Here is a 15,766-nt window from a genome sequence, read left to right on the forward strand (position 1 = left end):
AGCAAAGGACTTTTTACAAATCTATAGCTGCAGAAAGGAAACTATCTGATATACAGTGGTGGCCAAAGAGAGGAGACATGAAGACAGGAAAAAAGGAGATTACCTCAAGAACCAGAAGGAGAAGGCAAAGGTTTGGTCCTGGAAGTACAAGAAAGTTAAGTCTTGGGCTCAGGAATGGTGTCACACCATTCCTATCCAAGAGCTGTTAGGAATGAGACAAAGTAGGAATGGGGCTTGGGTCAGCTCACTCCCGCTACAGCAGTCTTTCATGCATTCCCACTGACCACAAAACCCACACCACTACCTCACTGACACCAAAAAGTCTGCACCATGCCTCTTACTCAAAAAAATTCCTATAACTAGCCTTAGGAGATAACCAAAGTTGCAGAGTGAGTGTCCCATCTAGGGAAGGAATGCCAAATAACTGACTTACAGTCTTATTGCCTCTAGTCAGACCAGGTGCCCCCACTCCCACCTCAAGATAGCCATAGCAACCAGATAATGCTGACCTGCATACCCTACCGGATCTGCTTTGCCCAGCCCAGTCTGCATACTCCACTCTGATACCAATTTCCAAGCTTAGCCTGATAAAAAGAGCTATCAGCTCTTTTCAGGTCAGAGAGTCAGGTGCTCTCTCTCCCAACTCCTCTCTCCCTTTTGCATTAAGAACCCAAGAACCCGTGTTAGATAACAGTAAGATACTATTTAATAATCCAGATTAAATGAGATAAAGAATACAAGTGCTCTGTAATGCTTAGGCAATCAATATATGTCAGTTCCCTTCTCTCTCCCCTAGGTTGTCAAAAATATTCAGTTATCTAGCTGCATCTGTTTAAGAAAAGTGTAAAATGCAAAAAACAGTAAAGGTATATATAATGTGATCCATTTAAAAAAATATACGCATACCCATAGAAATATGTAGAAGGATTCATATAAAACGTTCTGTTTACTTTGTTGGGTTATGGTTATGGGCAGAGATCAATTTGTTTAGCCATATTTTCTTCCATTTACATAATAAACATAGGCTAGGATTATGGGCATATGATTCTTAAAAGGCTGAGAAGTATATAGTATTATAGGAAGGTTTCCAATAAAAAATGTTCACTTGAAAAAAATTTGCACTTGAAGAAATATTTCAGTATCTGGATAACTCACTTACATGAATATGTTGATCTATAAGAACACCAGCTAAATAAATGTTTACTATCTTTGCAAATAATAACAGAGTTAGAAGGTAATAGGTTCAAGGGACATCCAGCTAAGACTCCAGCTAACTTCTGTATAGTGGTTATTTTCCATAATATTAAACAGGTATTTTTTGGTAGACTTCACTTTCAGGTAGTTTTTTTTTTTTTTAAAAAAAGACGGGCCGGGCTGGGCATGGTGGCTTACACCTGTAATCCCAGCACTTTGGGAAGCCAAGGCAGGTGGATTCCTGACCTGAGGTCAGGTATTCGAGACCAGCCTGGCCAACATGGTGAAACCCCATCTCTACTAAAAATACAAAAATTAGCTGGGCATGGTGGCACGTGCCTATAATCCCAGCTACTTAGGAAGCTGAGGCAGGAGAACCACTTGAATTAGAGAGGCAGAGGTTGCAGTGAGTTAAGATTGTGCCATTGCACTCTAGCCTGGACAACAGAGTGAGACTCATGGCCCCCCACCAAAAAAAAAGACGGGGTGTGGGGTGGTCTCACTATATTGCCTAGCCTGGTCTCAAATTCCTGGGCTTGAGAGATTCTCCCCTCCTCACCCTCTCAGAGTAGCTGGGACTACAGACACATGCCCTACCATATCTAGATTGTAAACAGCTTTTCTTCTTTTCTTTTTTGTTTTCTTTTTGAGACAAGGTCTTGCTCTGCCATCCAGGCTGGAGTGCAGTGGCACAATCACAGCTCACTATAGTCTCAATCTCTTTAGCTCAAGTGATCCTTCTACCTCAGCCTCCCAAGTAGTGGAGACTACACATATGCACCACCATGCCCAGCTAATTTTTTGTGGAGAGATGAGATCTCATCAAGTTGCCCAGACTGGTCTCGAACTCTTGGCCTCAAGTGATACTACTGACTCGGTGGCCTGCCAAAGTGGTAGGATTAAAGGCATGAGTTACCGTACCTGCCCACCACCATTTTTTTTGAGACAGGGTCTTGCTCTATCACCAGGCTGGAGTGTAATGACCCTACTGTAAGTAAATAGCTTTTCTTAAGGTCTTACTGTTTTGTTTATATGCCCCCTTTATAGCCTTTTTCAGAGTTTTGGCACTAGAAAACAGTCAAGTGAAATTCTCATTTTTTTTTTTTGAGATGGAGTCTTGTTGTCGCCCGGGATGGAGTGCAGTGGTGCGATCTCGGCCCACTACAACCTCCGTCCCCCAGGTTCAAGCAATTCTCCTGTCTCGGCCTCCTGAGTAGCTGGGATTACAGGCGTGCGCCACCACACCCGGTTAATTTTTGTATTTTTAGTAGAGACATATTGGTCAGGCTAGTCTGGAACTCCTGACCTCGTGATCTGCCAACCTCAGCCTCCTAAAGTTTCGGGATTACAGGCATGAGCCACCATGCCTGGCCTCAAGTGAAATTCTTTAAGTTTTCCATTCTTAATCTATTTTTTGGTTTAGCCTCAAGCAAAATTTTAAAACGTTATAACAAAGTGTTATATACCTGATAACACAAGCCAAAATGCTATAGTAGAATGCTTACTACTAATATCTATAATAAAAATTAGGAAGAAAAAGCACATAGTTCAAAAAAGGGGCAAGAAACAACTTTGTGTTCATATACCCACTTATGTCTAAACTCAGGATTTTATTGAGCTCAAAATGTTTTATAATAGTGATAAGACCAATTACAATAGAATAATATACAAAATTTAAAATATAATCCTCTATTTTTAAAACATAAGATTCTGGTCCTATTTTAAAAATTCATTTTTTTTGGGGGGGGGCAGGGGCGGGACAGGGTCTCACTCTGTTAGCCAGGCTAGAGTGCAGTGACACGATCATGGCTTACTGCAGCCTCGACCTCCTGGGCTCAAGCAATCCTCTTGCTTTATCCTCCTGAGGAGCTATGACTTCAGGCATACATCACCATGTCCAGCTAGTTTAAAAATTTTATTTTTTTTTAATTTTTTTGAAATGGAGTTTCACTCTCATTGCCCAGGCTGGAGTGCAGTGGTGCAATCTTGGCTCACCACAACCTCTGCCTCCTGAGCTCAAGTGATTCTCCTACTTCAACCACCTGAGTAGCTGGGATTACAGGTATGTGCCACCATGCCCAGCTAATTTCATATTTTTAGTAGAGACAGGGTTTCTCCATGTTGGTCAGGCTGGTCTCAAACTCCTGACCTCAGGAGTGATCCTCCCGCCTCAGCCTCCCAAAGTGCTAGGATTACAGGCATGAGCCACTATGCTGAGCCTAAAAATATTTTTTTTAAGAGATGGGGTCTTGCTATGTTGCCCTGGCTGGCCTCAAACTCCTGACTCAAGCTATCCTCCCGCCTCAGCCTCCCAAAGTGTTGGAATTACAGGTATGAACCACCTTGGCTTGCCAAAAATTACATTTCATGTATAAACTCCGCAGGACATTTGATTAGATACCACTTACCCTATAATAAAACCGGGGAATGGTCTTATAGAATTCATTTGTGTTTTTTCTACCTCCTTTCCATTCGGAGTAATATTTCGTAAATAAATCCATTTCTTCATCTTTTAATTCTTGTTCACTTTTTTTTTCTGGTAACAAAACGGATTAAGGGAGAAAAGCACTTTTAAAATCAAGCAGTACTTTTACTCAGGTCATCGTATATATTATATTACTAGTTTAATCAAAATAGTTGCAGTGCCAAAAAGGCCTTCACAATTGTGCTTAGACACTGAGCATATTAACTTTTCTGAAATACCAAGAATCATTACCTTCCACTGAAGCAGCCTCCCCTATATCTTCAACCATTTCTCAGCATGCTCCCTCTACTTGTTTATTGCTAAAGCTAGTACTTCCTCAAGTCATTACCTCTCCTACAGAAATCTGTGGTGTTCCTAATACATTCAATGAAAAGTATTTACTGAGCATCTACTATGTACAGAGCACTGTAGTAGACACGGAATGAGGAGTAAGCAAGACCAGCCCCAGCCCATGACCTCATGGAGTTTCAGCCTCATAATCACTGTTTCTCTACCTAATGTAGAGAAAACAAAATCACCCTCTGTCTGAAGCTCAAAACACAGGGCTCTATTACCCTGCAACTTGCCTGCTATTGGCATGTGGCTGTCTGGTTCAGACAATTCCTCACTTATTTGTGGACTATGGTGACTGGTGCAGTGTGCTTCACAGGGTCCTGCCATCATTTAGGACAAATAAACATTTCTGTGGGTGACCATGGGTCCTCCAACTCTAAAGACTTTCACCTCTAGTTCATTCTGCCATTTGATTCTATGGCAAGACCACAGATCTTGTTTGTTCCTTTTCTGAAATCTTAAGCTCAAATACACTCTCAGATCATCCTTTCTGGTAATTCAAAACCTCACTGCCATATACTTCCACTTCAGCCTCATTGAGTTCCTGAATTCTGTGATCTATTTTCTCAAAAGTTATGTTATTCTCTCCAGTCTCACTTCCTTCCCAACAAGCCTGTAATTGTTTCACTGAATTCCTTTTACAACTGCATTTCTGCTGCATCTGTTATGTTACTTTTTTTTTTTTTTTTTTTTTTTTGAGACAGAGTCTCACTCTGTTGCCCAGGCTGGAGTGCAGTGGCACAATCTCAGCTCACTGCAACCTCCACCTCCTGGGTTCAAGTGATTCCCCTGCCTCAGCCTCCAGAGTAGCTGGCTAAGTTTTTTTTTTTTTGTTGTTGTTGTTTTTTTTGGTATTTTTTTAAGTAGACACAGGGTTTCACCATGTTGGTCAGGCTGGTGGAACTCCTGACCTCAGGTGATCCACCACCTTAGCCATTGCACCCAGCCTGTTATGTTAATTTTTAAACTTAGACCAAACCTTTAATTTCTTTTACTGTGACTCAGTGCTGTCGGAGAAATTTACAAAATTTTTCAAGTAAAATCAAGACTGACAACTGACCACTGAAGTTAACAATATGGTGGTCAATGATGGCTCTTGATAAGCAGGAATTCAAAACAGGTACAGATTTAACCAACAACTGTTTTAACAAATATTGCTATAAGGGGAAAGGAAAAATAGGGAATGGTGAGAGGTGGAAATTAAGTCAAGAAAGTTTAAGATGGGAGAAATACCAGCATGTTTATATGCTAATGGGAATGATTAAAGAAAAACTGATGATGCAGGAGAAAGGACAACTGTTTAAGTGTTATATCCTGCAGCAGGCAAAAATGGGATCTAGTATGAAGGATGCGATCTAGTACACTGATGAAGGAACCAGACTTAAACAGGTGCTGTTCAACTTATATAATTTACTTATGATTTTATTATTTCTCTCCACACTAAAGTGTAAGTTTTACAAAGACAGGGATTTTTGTGTATTCTGCTATAAGCTACAATGATATTTGGCACAAACAGGCATGTAATAAATATCTGCTAAAAGAATGTAGTAGGCTCAAGAGTTAAGGGGTCAAGAAAGCACAAGTGCAGGTACCTTCTTTGTTTTCTGAGATGGAGTCTCACTCTGTCACCCAGGCTGGCGAAAGCAGTAATGTGATCTCCACTCACTGCAAACTCTGCCGCCCAAGTTCAAGTGATCCTCCTACCTCAGCCTCCCGAGCAGCTGGAATTACAAGTGCACACAACTGTGCCCAGCTACTTTTTGTATTTTTAGTAGAGATGGGGTTTCACCATGTTGGCCAGGCTGGTCTTGTACTCCTGACATCAAGTGATCTGCCAACCTCGGCCTCCCAAAGTGCTGCAATTACAAGCGTGAGCCACATGCCCACCCCAAATGACTTTTTTTTTGAGACAGGGTCTGGCTCTCGTCACCCAGACTGCAGTATAGTTTCATGATCATAGCTCACTGCAGCCCCGAACTCCTGGACTAAAACTCCCCTGCCTCAGCCTCTCGAGTAGCCAGGACTACAGGTTGACGCAACCACCGGGGCTAATTTTTTTACTTTCTATTTTTGTAGAAGCAGTGTTTCACTATGTTGTCCAGGCTGGTCTCAAACTCCTGGCCTCAAGTGATCTTCCTACCTTGCCCTACCAAAGCGCTGGGGTTACATGCATGAACCACCACGCCTCCCAACACCACCCCCACCAACCCACCTTTTTAAAAGATGGGTGATATTAACAGCACATTTGTGAAAATGACACAGTAGAAGGAAAATCTGATGACGTATAAGAGAAAGGATAAGGGTGGAAGGAAGTCAGTGAATACAGGAAACAGTACAATCTAGTGCTGGAGTTGAGGGACTCTTAAATAGGAGCATGGACAGTTCATCAATTTAACAGTGAAGCCAGAGTGTATGGGCAACTGTGGGGTTGTGGGGCTGAAAGAAATGTTAAGGGGGACAGGTGAGGTTCTCCTTTGACTGCTTCTCTTTTTTTAATGAGATATATATTAAAAAACAAGTTCATCAGCTTAAAGTTAGAAGTGAGCAGGACAGATTGCAGGTGTAGGAGATGAGAAGAATAGAGTGCAAAAGAGTGATGCTTTGGCACTGTGGCTCACGTCTGTAATAGCGACACTTTGGGAAGTGGAGGTAGGAAGACTGCCTGAGGCCAGGAATTCAAGACCAGCCCAGGAAACATAGCAAGACCTCATCTCTAATTTAAAAATAAAAAATTAGGTGGGTGTGGTGGCTTGTGCCTGTACTCCTCTAGCTGCTCAGGAGACTTGTGGGAGAATCCCTTCAGCTCAGGAAATCGAGGTCACAGCGAGACAACACTGTGCCGCTGCATTCCAGCCTGGGCAACAGGGGGAGATCCTGTCTCAAAAAGTGTATCTAAGGAAACACAGATTGGCAGTTTGAGAGATGAAAATTGAATGTAGGATAATGAATGTCCAGGAAAACACAGCCAACATGACCAAAACACCTACTTTAGATTAGTGGACATGTATTAAAAGTGAGACAACTCGGCCGGGCATGGTGGCCTGTAATCCCAGCACTTTGGAAGGCTGAGGCGGGTGGATCATGAGGTCAGGAGTTCAAGACCAGCCTGGCCAGTATGGTGAAATCCCGTCTCTACTAAAAATACAAAAATTAGCCCGGTGTGATGGTGCGCGCCTGTAGTCCCAGCTACTCGGGAGTCTGTGAGAGAAGAATCGCTTGAACCCGGGAAGGTGGAAGTTGCAGTGAGCCGAGATCGCGCCACTGCACTCCAACCTGGGCCACAGAGCAAGATTCCGTTATGAATGAATGAATGAATGAATGAACGAACGAACGAGACAACTCACCAAGGTTCTGTTTTTCTCCAGCCACTTTCAACAGCCCTGAGTTCGGGTGTGGAATAGGAAAGACTGACTTAACAAGGTTAGTTAATAAGCAATGTGAAGGAGAGGAAAAAGAAAAGGAAAAATGGATCATGAAACATAAAATGGATTAGGAGGGAAGCAAAATGCGTGACAATAAAAAGGCGGTAGGACAACCATATGCCCTGGTGGGGTTGAGGCGTTGCTGGAATTCTAAGTTATTCCTCTCAAGTTTAGGTCAAAACCACGGAAGTCAGTGACTAAGGCTGTTTTTCGTTCCCCCACGTTCTGTCCCAGGAAAGATTGGGTCAAACCTGTCTGGATTCCTAAACCACACATTCCACTCCTCCTTTGTCCGGAGGTTTTACAGAAGCGGAAAGTGCCGCTCCCACTGGCTCCTCCTCCCCACTTTACCCCCACCTCTAGCAGTTTAAGGTCGGGCTATCCCAGCGGGCGGCCCCTCCCAAAACTCACTGTTTGGACGGGTGTTGGGCGTCGCTAAGCGCCGGCGAAGAACTTCTTTCCAGTCCATGGCCGACTCCCACGCAGCAGGTTCTGCATTTGCTGTTTCCTACCCGCTCCACCCACTACCACCTCAGGCGTCAGCACCGCCAGGCCCCGTAAAGGTTAGGAAGGCCGCCCAACCGCCATCTTGAACTAGGGCGGAAGTCTTGGCAAAAGGGGCAAAAATGAATACTGTCCCTCCCGCGGAGAATACTGCTATCGCGCTGACCGGGGGAAAAAAGCTATGAAAGAGATGAAAAATGGTCCCCTTCAGGAGGCGTCCCAAGCTCACCAAGAAAGATTTTACAGGCCAGGATAAGCCCGCCTTTTCCTTTATCTTGGGCCTTTGGCGCGTGCGCACCTCGTGACCCAGGAATTAATTGGTTCCACCTTGAGGGAAGCGCTCTCTTCCACGATTTCTTTTCATTGTTCATTGCAGATATTTGGAGGCTCTCCAGGTACACTGAATGTAGTAGACGTTTCAGCAGCCATCTCTTACCCCTTTTGCTGTTAAATGTTTCAAAATTGCCTTTTTCCCTTGCCGCCGAGACAGGCGGAACGCTTAAGTCCCTGTCAGTCTTGCCTGCCGGCTGGGGCTGACACAGTGCATTGTGGGCACTGTAGTTTCCGCCGCGTTTATGGCGGTGTTAAGCCTGAGTGCCGCATTGAGTTGTTGAATGAAGTGAACTTTGTCAGCGGTCAGGATACAGTCAAGGCAGCGCCCTTCTGGACCTCTCTTTCTTACCTGAGTCGTTGGCACGGCTGACCCCCCACCTCCTCCCTCCCATTCCCCCATCGGACGAGTTTTGCGGTGTGCGGAAAATTATGCAGGGTGAGGGCCCCTAGACTTTGGCTTTCGCTTCCGTTGCTAGTGAGCTGGAGTTGGGGGGCTCCTGGACACGGTTTTGGCTTTACACCCCCTTTCCAGCAAGCTTCCCGTGGGAATCTGTTACTTTTCAGGACAGCTCTGACACACGTGAGTAAAACTGGGCGTTCCTTCTTGTGCTTTTTCCTTAGGTTCATGAACTGGAATATAAAAAGCACCAGAGGATTCCTGCTCTGTCCCCTGCTTTGAGGCTTGCGACGTTGGACATCCCCGGATTGTTGTTTAATAGAGAAAACTCACCTGCCTTCTTGCTATTAAGTAGCCCCCAAAGCAGAACCTTGATTTGTCTGTAAGGAAGAAACACAAATCTCTTAAGAAGTTGCACTTCAACTCTCCGCCGCGGACCCCCGACCCCTTTAATTTTGCTATAGAAGCGTGGGGTTTTTCAACATCTCTCTCGCTATCTGGTGCTGATCTCACTGCATAATGACTTTCTGTTTGTTTCGTATTCAAAGCTTTCCTAAGCTTTGGAAGAGCAACTCATACCTTCCGCTAGGCCCAAGGCACTCGTATCTCTGTCTCTTTATGGCAGACAGCTGTGGCATCAGGAAACAACCGAGGTGGTTTTCTCTTAAAACAATATCTTCACAGAATACCAAAGCAACGAATCTGGTTGCCAACTCCAGATATCTCAGGAAATATAACGGCAATGATAATCAAGTTCCTTCTGATTCTCTTCATTTTTTTTCAGCTGGAGCAGCTAAGAAGAGATCACAGATGAATTCTCAAAGTAAAGATCATGACTTGCCACCTGTGAGGAACACTATTCAACTCCCAACACAACCTTTGAATTCAGAGGAGTGGGATAAACTTAAGGCAGATTTCAAAGGAAGGAGTTTTGAAAGTTGGATCATTTCACAGATGGCTCACGATCGTAGCCCTGTAGATGTGGCCAAATCTCTGCTGGCATGGGTAGCAGCAAAAAATAATGGTATTGTAGCCTATGATTTACTGGTCAAGTATTTGCATCTCTGTGTCATTCATAAGCAGACATCTGAAGTTATTGATGTCTATGAAATTATGAAAGCCAGATATAAGATTTTAGACTCTGGAGGTTACACTCTTCTCATCCGGGGATTGATCCAGTCAGACAGATGGAAAGAAGCATTTTTGCTGTTAGAGGACCTGAAAAAAGTTATGACTCCTTCAAGAAAGAACTATGATGACTGTATCCAGGGAGCTCTTCTTCATCAAGATGTAAACACAGCTTGGAATTTGTATCAGGAGTTGCTAGGTCATAATATTATTCCTATGTTGGAAACTTTAAAAGCCTTTTTTGATTTTGGAAAAGACATAAAGGATGATAACTATTCAAATAAACTACTAGATATTCTTTTGTATCTAAGAAATAATCAGCTGTATCCAGGGGAATCATTTGCACACAGTATAAAAACATGGTTTGAGAGGTAATTTTGATTTTTTTATGTATGCTATTATTATTTAAATTTTTTTGAGACAGGGCCTTGCTCTGTTGCCCAGGCTGAAGTGCAGTGATGTGTTCATAGCTCACAGTAACCTCAAACTTCTGGCCTCAAGTGATCCTCTCGCTTCAGTCTCCTGAGTAGCTAAAACTACAGGCATGTGGCACCATACCTGGCTAATTATTTTAAATTTAATAAGTTTATACCTAAAATTAGCCACTCTTTTTTGTTGTTGGCTGCTGAGAATCATTCTATTCCGATTATACTTTTCTCCATCTCTTAGTAAGATTTATTTTCTCTTTAAAAAAAAATTTTTCTTTTTTTTCCGTTTTAATATATTCTAACCAGTGTCATGTGATACTAAAAATTTTCTCTCTTTAAAAAAAGTAGCAGGATAAACAATTTGTGCTAATCTTTACCATAAAATGATAAAGATAAAAATGGAAATATATAGAACTTGTAGTTTTTAGGTATCTTTTTCCTTTTAGAAGGATCATTAATTGTTTTCTTAGGCATCTAATATGATGTGAGTACTCATGAATACTACTTACGGCCAGTGATCATAGCAAGAAAAGGATATAGTATTTGACTGGAACTGTCTTGGGCCATATTAGTATTTTCAGAAGTTCCTGTGAAATCTAGTGACTGAGATAATGGTGCTTGTATTTATTTTGTATACTCTCTATAGTTCATCATCTTGGATGGTTAGAATGGATGGGGAATACTGATCAAGCATGATACATAAGCATTAAAATGGAAAATCTTCACCCTTCCAGTTTGTTTTGGATCTTTCTATCATTTGGCTGCTCTCTCTTTAAAGCTCTCTCCTTGGCTTTGCTTTTGCTTTATTCGTGTTACTGGCTACATACCTGTTTATTGCTTCAGACTTTACTCTTTAAATTTTTTTTTAGACTCCCCTCCCCCTCCCTTGCCCATTAATTAAAAAATTAATAATAAATTAATTAAAAAATTAATTCTTTTTAAAATTTTTATTATTTTTAAAAATTAATTTTCTTTTTTTAAGAGGTGGGAGGTCTCACTGTGTTGACCAAGCTGGTCTTAAACTCCTGGTCTCAAGCGATCTGGCGTGAGCCACCATGCCTAGTCATTATTTCTTCATTAATTTGCTTCCTAAAAATTCATTCCTTCCCTCTGTTTTTCTCTTGCCTTTTTTTCTATATCATGTTTACAGAGCTTTGAAGTTGTAATTATGCTTAATTATCTTAAACTTGTTGAATATCAACGGAGGGAGAACCTAGTTGTGAAAATCTTTGAATACCAAGGAGTTTGGATTTTATTCTCTTACCAAGAATGCTGGATTTGGCCAGGTTCTATGGCTCATGCTTTTAATGTGAGCACTTTGGGAGACTGAGGTGAGAGAATAGCTTGAGGCCAGGAGTTCAAGACCAGTCTAGGCAACATGGCAAAACCCCATCTCTACAAAAAATACAAAAATTAGCCTGGCATGGTGGTGTGTGCCTGTAGTTCCAGCTACCTGGGAGACTGAAGCAAGAGGATCACCTGAATCCAGGAGGTCAAGGCTGCAGGGAGCTGTGATTGTGCCATGCGTTCCAACCTGGCCAACAGAGCAAGACCCTGTCTCAAAAGAAAAAAAAATTGCTGGATGGAGTTTTACAAAGGCAATTGCCAAAACGGTGAGAAGAGTAGATAGGAGAGGGATTAAGACTGAAAACAGGGAGAGCTGTGTGAATAAAATTTTAGGTTTAGGTGAGAGATGATGAGAATTAAGAACGGAGGAAGGAGAGAAGGCGGTAGAATCATAGGAACACATATCACATGGTCATATGTTTAAGAGGAAAGAGGAAAGGATATGTTGATTGAACAAATAAATCAATAAATAGTTTTTGAATGTTTCCAAATAGGTTAGGTCAGGCGTCCCCAAACTACGGCCCGCGGGCCACATGTGGCCCCCTGAGGCCATTTATCCGGCCCCCCGCTGCACTTCAGGAAGGGGCACCTCTTTCATTGGTGGTCAGTGAGAGGAGCACAGTATGTGGCGGCCCTCCAACGGTCTGAGGGACAGTGAACTGGCCCCCCGTGTAAAAAGTTTGGGGACACCTGGGTTAGGTATGCGAGTGTTTCATAAATCTCTTATGATATTCTCAGTTTAATTGGGAATATGATACCATGCAGTGAAATAACAGGGGAGTTTAAGACGTAAATTATTCTGAGCAGGAGCAATTTCTGGCAGCTTTATAGAGAAGGTAAGAATTGAGTTTGGTTTAGAGGTTATGCTACTAAGGTCAGCTGCTTTCTGTAGACTTGAAGATAAGAGTCAGTTGGTGGGAAGAGAAGCAAAGGAAAAGAGGAGATCCAGGACAAGGTACCAGCAGCTGCCTAATGCCATCCAGGATAGCAGCCACTTTTCTAATTAAACTATTCTACGGAAGTATCTCGAACTTTTCAGAGTTCTTGCTTATTAGAGTTTATAAATATCATGATTATCTTTCATTTCAGCAGGAATCTAACTTTCTGATGATTTGGTTTTGCAATCTTTTCATAGTGTTCCTGGAAAACAATGGAAAGGACAATTCACCACAATCCAAAAAAGGTGAAGACCAATATTTATTTTTAACTTGCTTCATTTAGGTTTAGTAGGTTTTGTTGCTATTGATTCAAAAATATTTAAGTTCCTTAAGGATAGGATAATTACAAGTATATAATTAGAGTAACTGAGGAAAAAAAAAAAAACTTTGCCTGCAGAGACTTAGCACTTATCAGTGCCCAAAATGTTTTCCTATGAGTACTATAAGCCTATGTGAAACCTTAGAGGTGTTTTCCCCTAGAGGTTCCGGACCCAGTTGTGTTTTAGGAATTACTTCCTATTTATTTATTTATTTATTTATTATTTATTTCATCAATATGATATTCCACAGAATAGGAATTATTTTAAAAGTGTCATCCAAGTCAGGTGCAGTGGCTCTTGCCTGTAATCCCAGCACTTTCGGAGGTCAACGTGGGCAGATTCTCAAGCTCAGGAGTCCGAGACCAGCCTGCACCACATTGGGAAACCTTGTCTCTAGAAAAAATACAGAAATTAGTCACCAAAATAAAAAAATTAGCTGGGCGAGGTGGCACACACCTGTTGTCCTAGCTGCTCTGGTAGTTGGGCAGGAGGATCACTTGATCCTAGGAGGTTGAGGCTGCAGTGAGCCATAATTGTAACACTGCATTCCAGTCTAGGCAACAGAGTGAGACCCTTTCTCGAAAAAATAATAATAGTAAAAGTCATCTAAATGACCAGTCTACTTTTTTGGGTTTTCTAGCACACTAATTTGTGATATTATCAGGTTTACAAAAAATTAGATGTATGTAATTATCACAAGGGTTTTAATGTTCTTTTTAATTACCTTTTAATTTCCTCATTGTTCATTTTACAATTTTTTCCCCAGAACATTATTTGACATTTAAATATTATTATTTAACAATTATAATTACAGTGGTCAGTGTTCGGGCTGTGGAAAAACCATAGAGTCTATTCAGCTGAGTCCAGAAGATTATGAATTTCTTAAAGGAAGAATCATGAGGGATGTGATAGATGGAGGTGACCAGTACAGAAAGACAACACCTCAGGTGGGTCTGACAGGTTTTATTGCCTTTTGGATTGCTTGTCTATAGCAGGGGTCTGCAATCTGTGTAAAATGCCAGATAGTAAATATTTTAGGCTTTGTAGGCCACTGGTCCCCATTGCAACTTTTCAACTCTGCTGTTGTAGTTAAAACAGCCATAGGTAGGCTGGGCATGGTCGCTCACGCCCGTAATCCCAGCATTTTGGGAGGCCGAGGTGGGTGGATCACAAGGTCAGGAGTTCAAGATCAGCCTGGCCAAGACAGTGAAACCCCATCTTCACTGAAAATGCAAAATTTAGCTGGGCATGGTGGTGGGAACCTGTAATCCCAGCTACTCTGGAGGCTGAGGCAGAGAGTTGCTTTAACCCAGGAGGTGGAGGTGGCAGTGAGCTGAGATCTCACCACTGTACTCCAGGCTAGCAACAGAGCAAGACTCCCTCTCAAAAAAATAAAAAATTTTAAAAAATGATAATTTTTAAAAAACAGCCATAAGTAATACATAAATGAATAGACATGGCTGTGTTCCAGTAATATTTTATTTATGAAAACAAGCAGTAGGCTGGATTTGGCCTGCTGGCTATAGTTGCCAAATTTTCAGAGAGATTGCCTTAGAATTTCATAGAATAATTAGGTTAGATCATCATCTGCTGAAGTCAATCCTATTATATCTGGGCATAATAAGAGCAGTTAAACTAAAAAGATGCTTATTCTTCTGTAAGTGCTTCCAGAAAACTATGTTTAAGTAGACTTCCATAAAGACATTATGGTTTCTCACAACTTTTCTAGTCAAGAGAGTTTACAGTAACTTAAGAAGATTACACATTTTCTTAGTATCACATTGACTGATTTGTGTATGTGGAACCATCCTTACATCCCAGGGATAAATCACAGTTGGTGATGATGAACAATCTTTTTAATGTATTGTTGAACTTGGTGTGCTAGTATTTTGTTAAGGACTTTTGCATCAATATTCATCAGAGATATCGGCCTGTAGTTTTCTTTTTCTGATAGGTCTTTGTCTGGTTTTGGTATCAGGGTAATACTAGCCTCACAGGATGAGTTTGAAAGTCTTCCCTCCTCTATTTTTTGGAATAGTTTCAATAGGATTGGTAAATGTTTGGTAGAATTGAGCAGTAAAGCCATCAGGTCCTGGACTTTTTTTTGCTGGGAGACTTTATTATGGCTTCAGTCTCATTACTTGTTATTGGTCTCTTCAGGTTTTTTATTTCTTCATGGTTCAATCTTTTTTTTTTTTTTTTTTTTTTTTTTTTTTTTTGTATCTCCTTGAAGTCTTGGTGTTTGGAAAGAAAAACAAAACAAAACAAAACAAAAAATAAAGAATAATGTCCTATGGAGCACAAGAGGTTTTAATTTAGATAGTGCTCAGTTTCTGTATTTTTGTTGTTGTTTTTTGTGCTTTTGGTGTCATATCTAAGAAAGCATTGCTTAATTTAAAGTTATAAACATTCTAAGAGTTCTTTTTTTTTTTTTTTTTTTTTTGTGGTGGTGCCAATATATCACAAAGCCTGTAAGTCCAAATTACAGTATTACTTCAGAAGTACAAATGTTGCTCTCCATACCTGCTTCCCTATCTGTAAATTTAGGTTGACCGAGAAGTTCCAAAAATTTCCCTTCAGGCTTTCTAATTGCAAATCCTTACATCTGTGGTTTTCTTATTTTTTTATTTTTTGAGACAGAGTCTTGCTCTGTCACCGAAGCTGGAGTACAGTGGTGCAATCTCAGCTCACTGCAACCTCTGCCTCCAGAATTCAAGCAATTCTCCTGCCTCAGCCTCAGCAGTAACTGGAATTACAGGTATGTGTCACCCCACCCAGCTAATTTTTGTATTTTTAGTGGAGACAGGGTTTCATGACGTTGGCCAGGCTGGTCTCCAACTCCTGACTTCAGGTGATCCATCTGCCTCGACCTCCTAAAGTTCTGGGATTACAGGCATCAGCCACCGTGCCCAAGCTTCTTACATAATATGCATAAAG

The 15,766-nt window shown here is 41.5% G+C and overlaps 2 protein-coding genes across 9 annotated transcripts in view; one reads left to right on the plus strand and one right to left on the minus strand.

Annotated features, from left to right (window-relative positions):
* Window positions 1-8,024, minus strand: part of PPP2R3C (protein phosphatase 2 regulatory subunit B''gamma) — a 30,619-nt gene extending 22,595 nt beyond the window's left edge. For 2 of the 4 annotated variants that reach the window (XM_074393358.1, XM_003924205.3), the window contains exons 1-2: window positions 7,846-8,024; window positions 3,603-3,730 (exon numbers count right to left, since the gene is read on the minus strand). In XM_074393358.1, the coding sequence (XP_074249459.1) occupies window positions 3,603-3,730; window positions 7,846-7,903 (186 nt within the window). In that variant the 5' untranslated portion in view covers window positions 7,904-8,024. Of the gene's footprint in view, window positions 1-3,602; window positions 3,731-7,356; window positions 7,424-7,845 lie in introns of all 4 variants that reach the window. The other 2 variants (XM_074393357.1, XM_074393359.1) reach the window with 2 other exon arrangements.
* A 221-nt stretch (window positions 8,025-8,245) lies between these two features.
* PRORP (protein only RNase P catalytic subunit) overlaps window positions 8,246-15,766 on the plus strand; it is a 165,496-nt gene continuing 157,975 nt past the window's right edge. The window contains exons 1-4 of one of the 5 annotated variants that reach the window (XM_074393352.1): window positions 8,246-8,333; window positions 8,893-10,167; window positions 12,707-12,754; window positions 13,644-13,776. In XM_074393352.1, the coding sequence (XP_074249453.1) occupies window positions 9,188-10,167; window positions 12,707-12,754; window positions 13,644-13,776 (1,161 nt within the window). In that variant the 5' untranslated portion in view covers window positions 8,246-8,333; window positions 8,893-9,187. Of the gene's footprint in view, window positions 8,334-8,467; window positions 8,852-8,892; window positions 10,168-11,744; window positions 11,838-12,706; window positions 12,755-13,643; window positions 13,777-15,766 lie in introns of those variants that run through there. The other 4 variants (XM_003924208.3, XM_074393353.1, XM_010334949.3 and 1 more) reach the window with 4 other exon arrangements.

The sequence above is a fragment of the Saimiri boliviensis genome, chromosome 2 (genome assembly GCF_048565385.1).
Source record: "Saimiri boliviensis isolate mSaiBol1 chromosome 2, mSaiBol1.pri, whole genome shotgun sequence".
NCBI lineage: Eukaryota > Metazoa > Chordata > Mammalia > Primates > Cebidae > Saimiri > Saimiri boliviensis.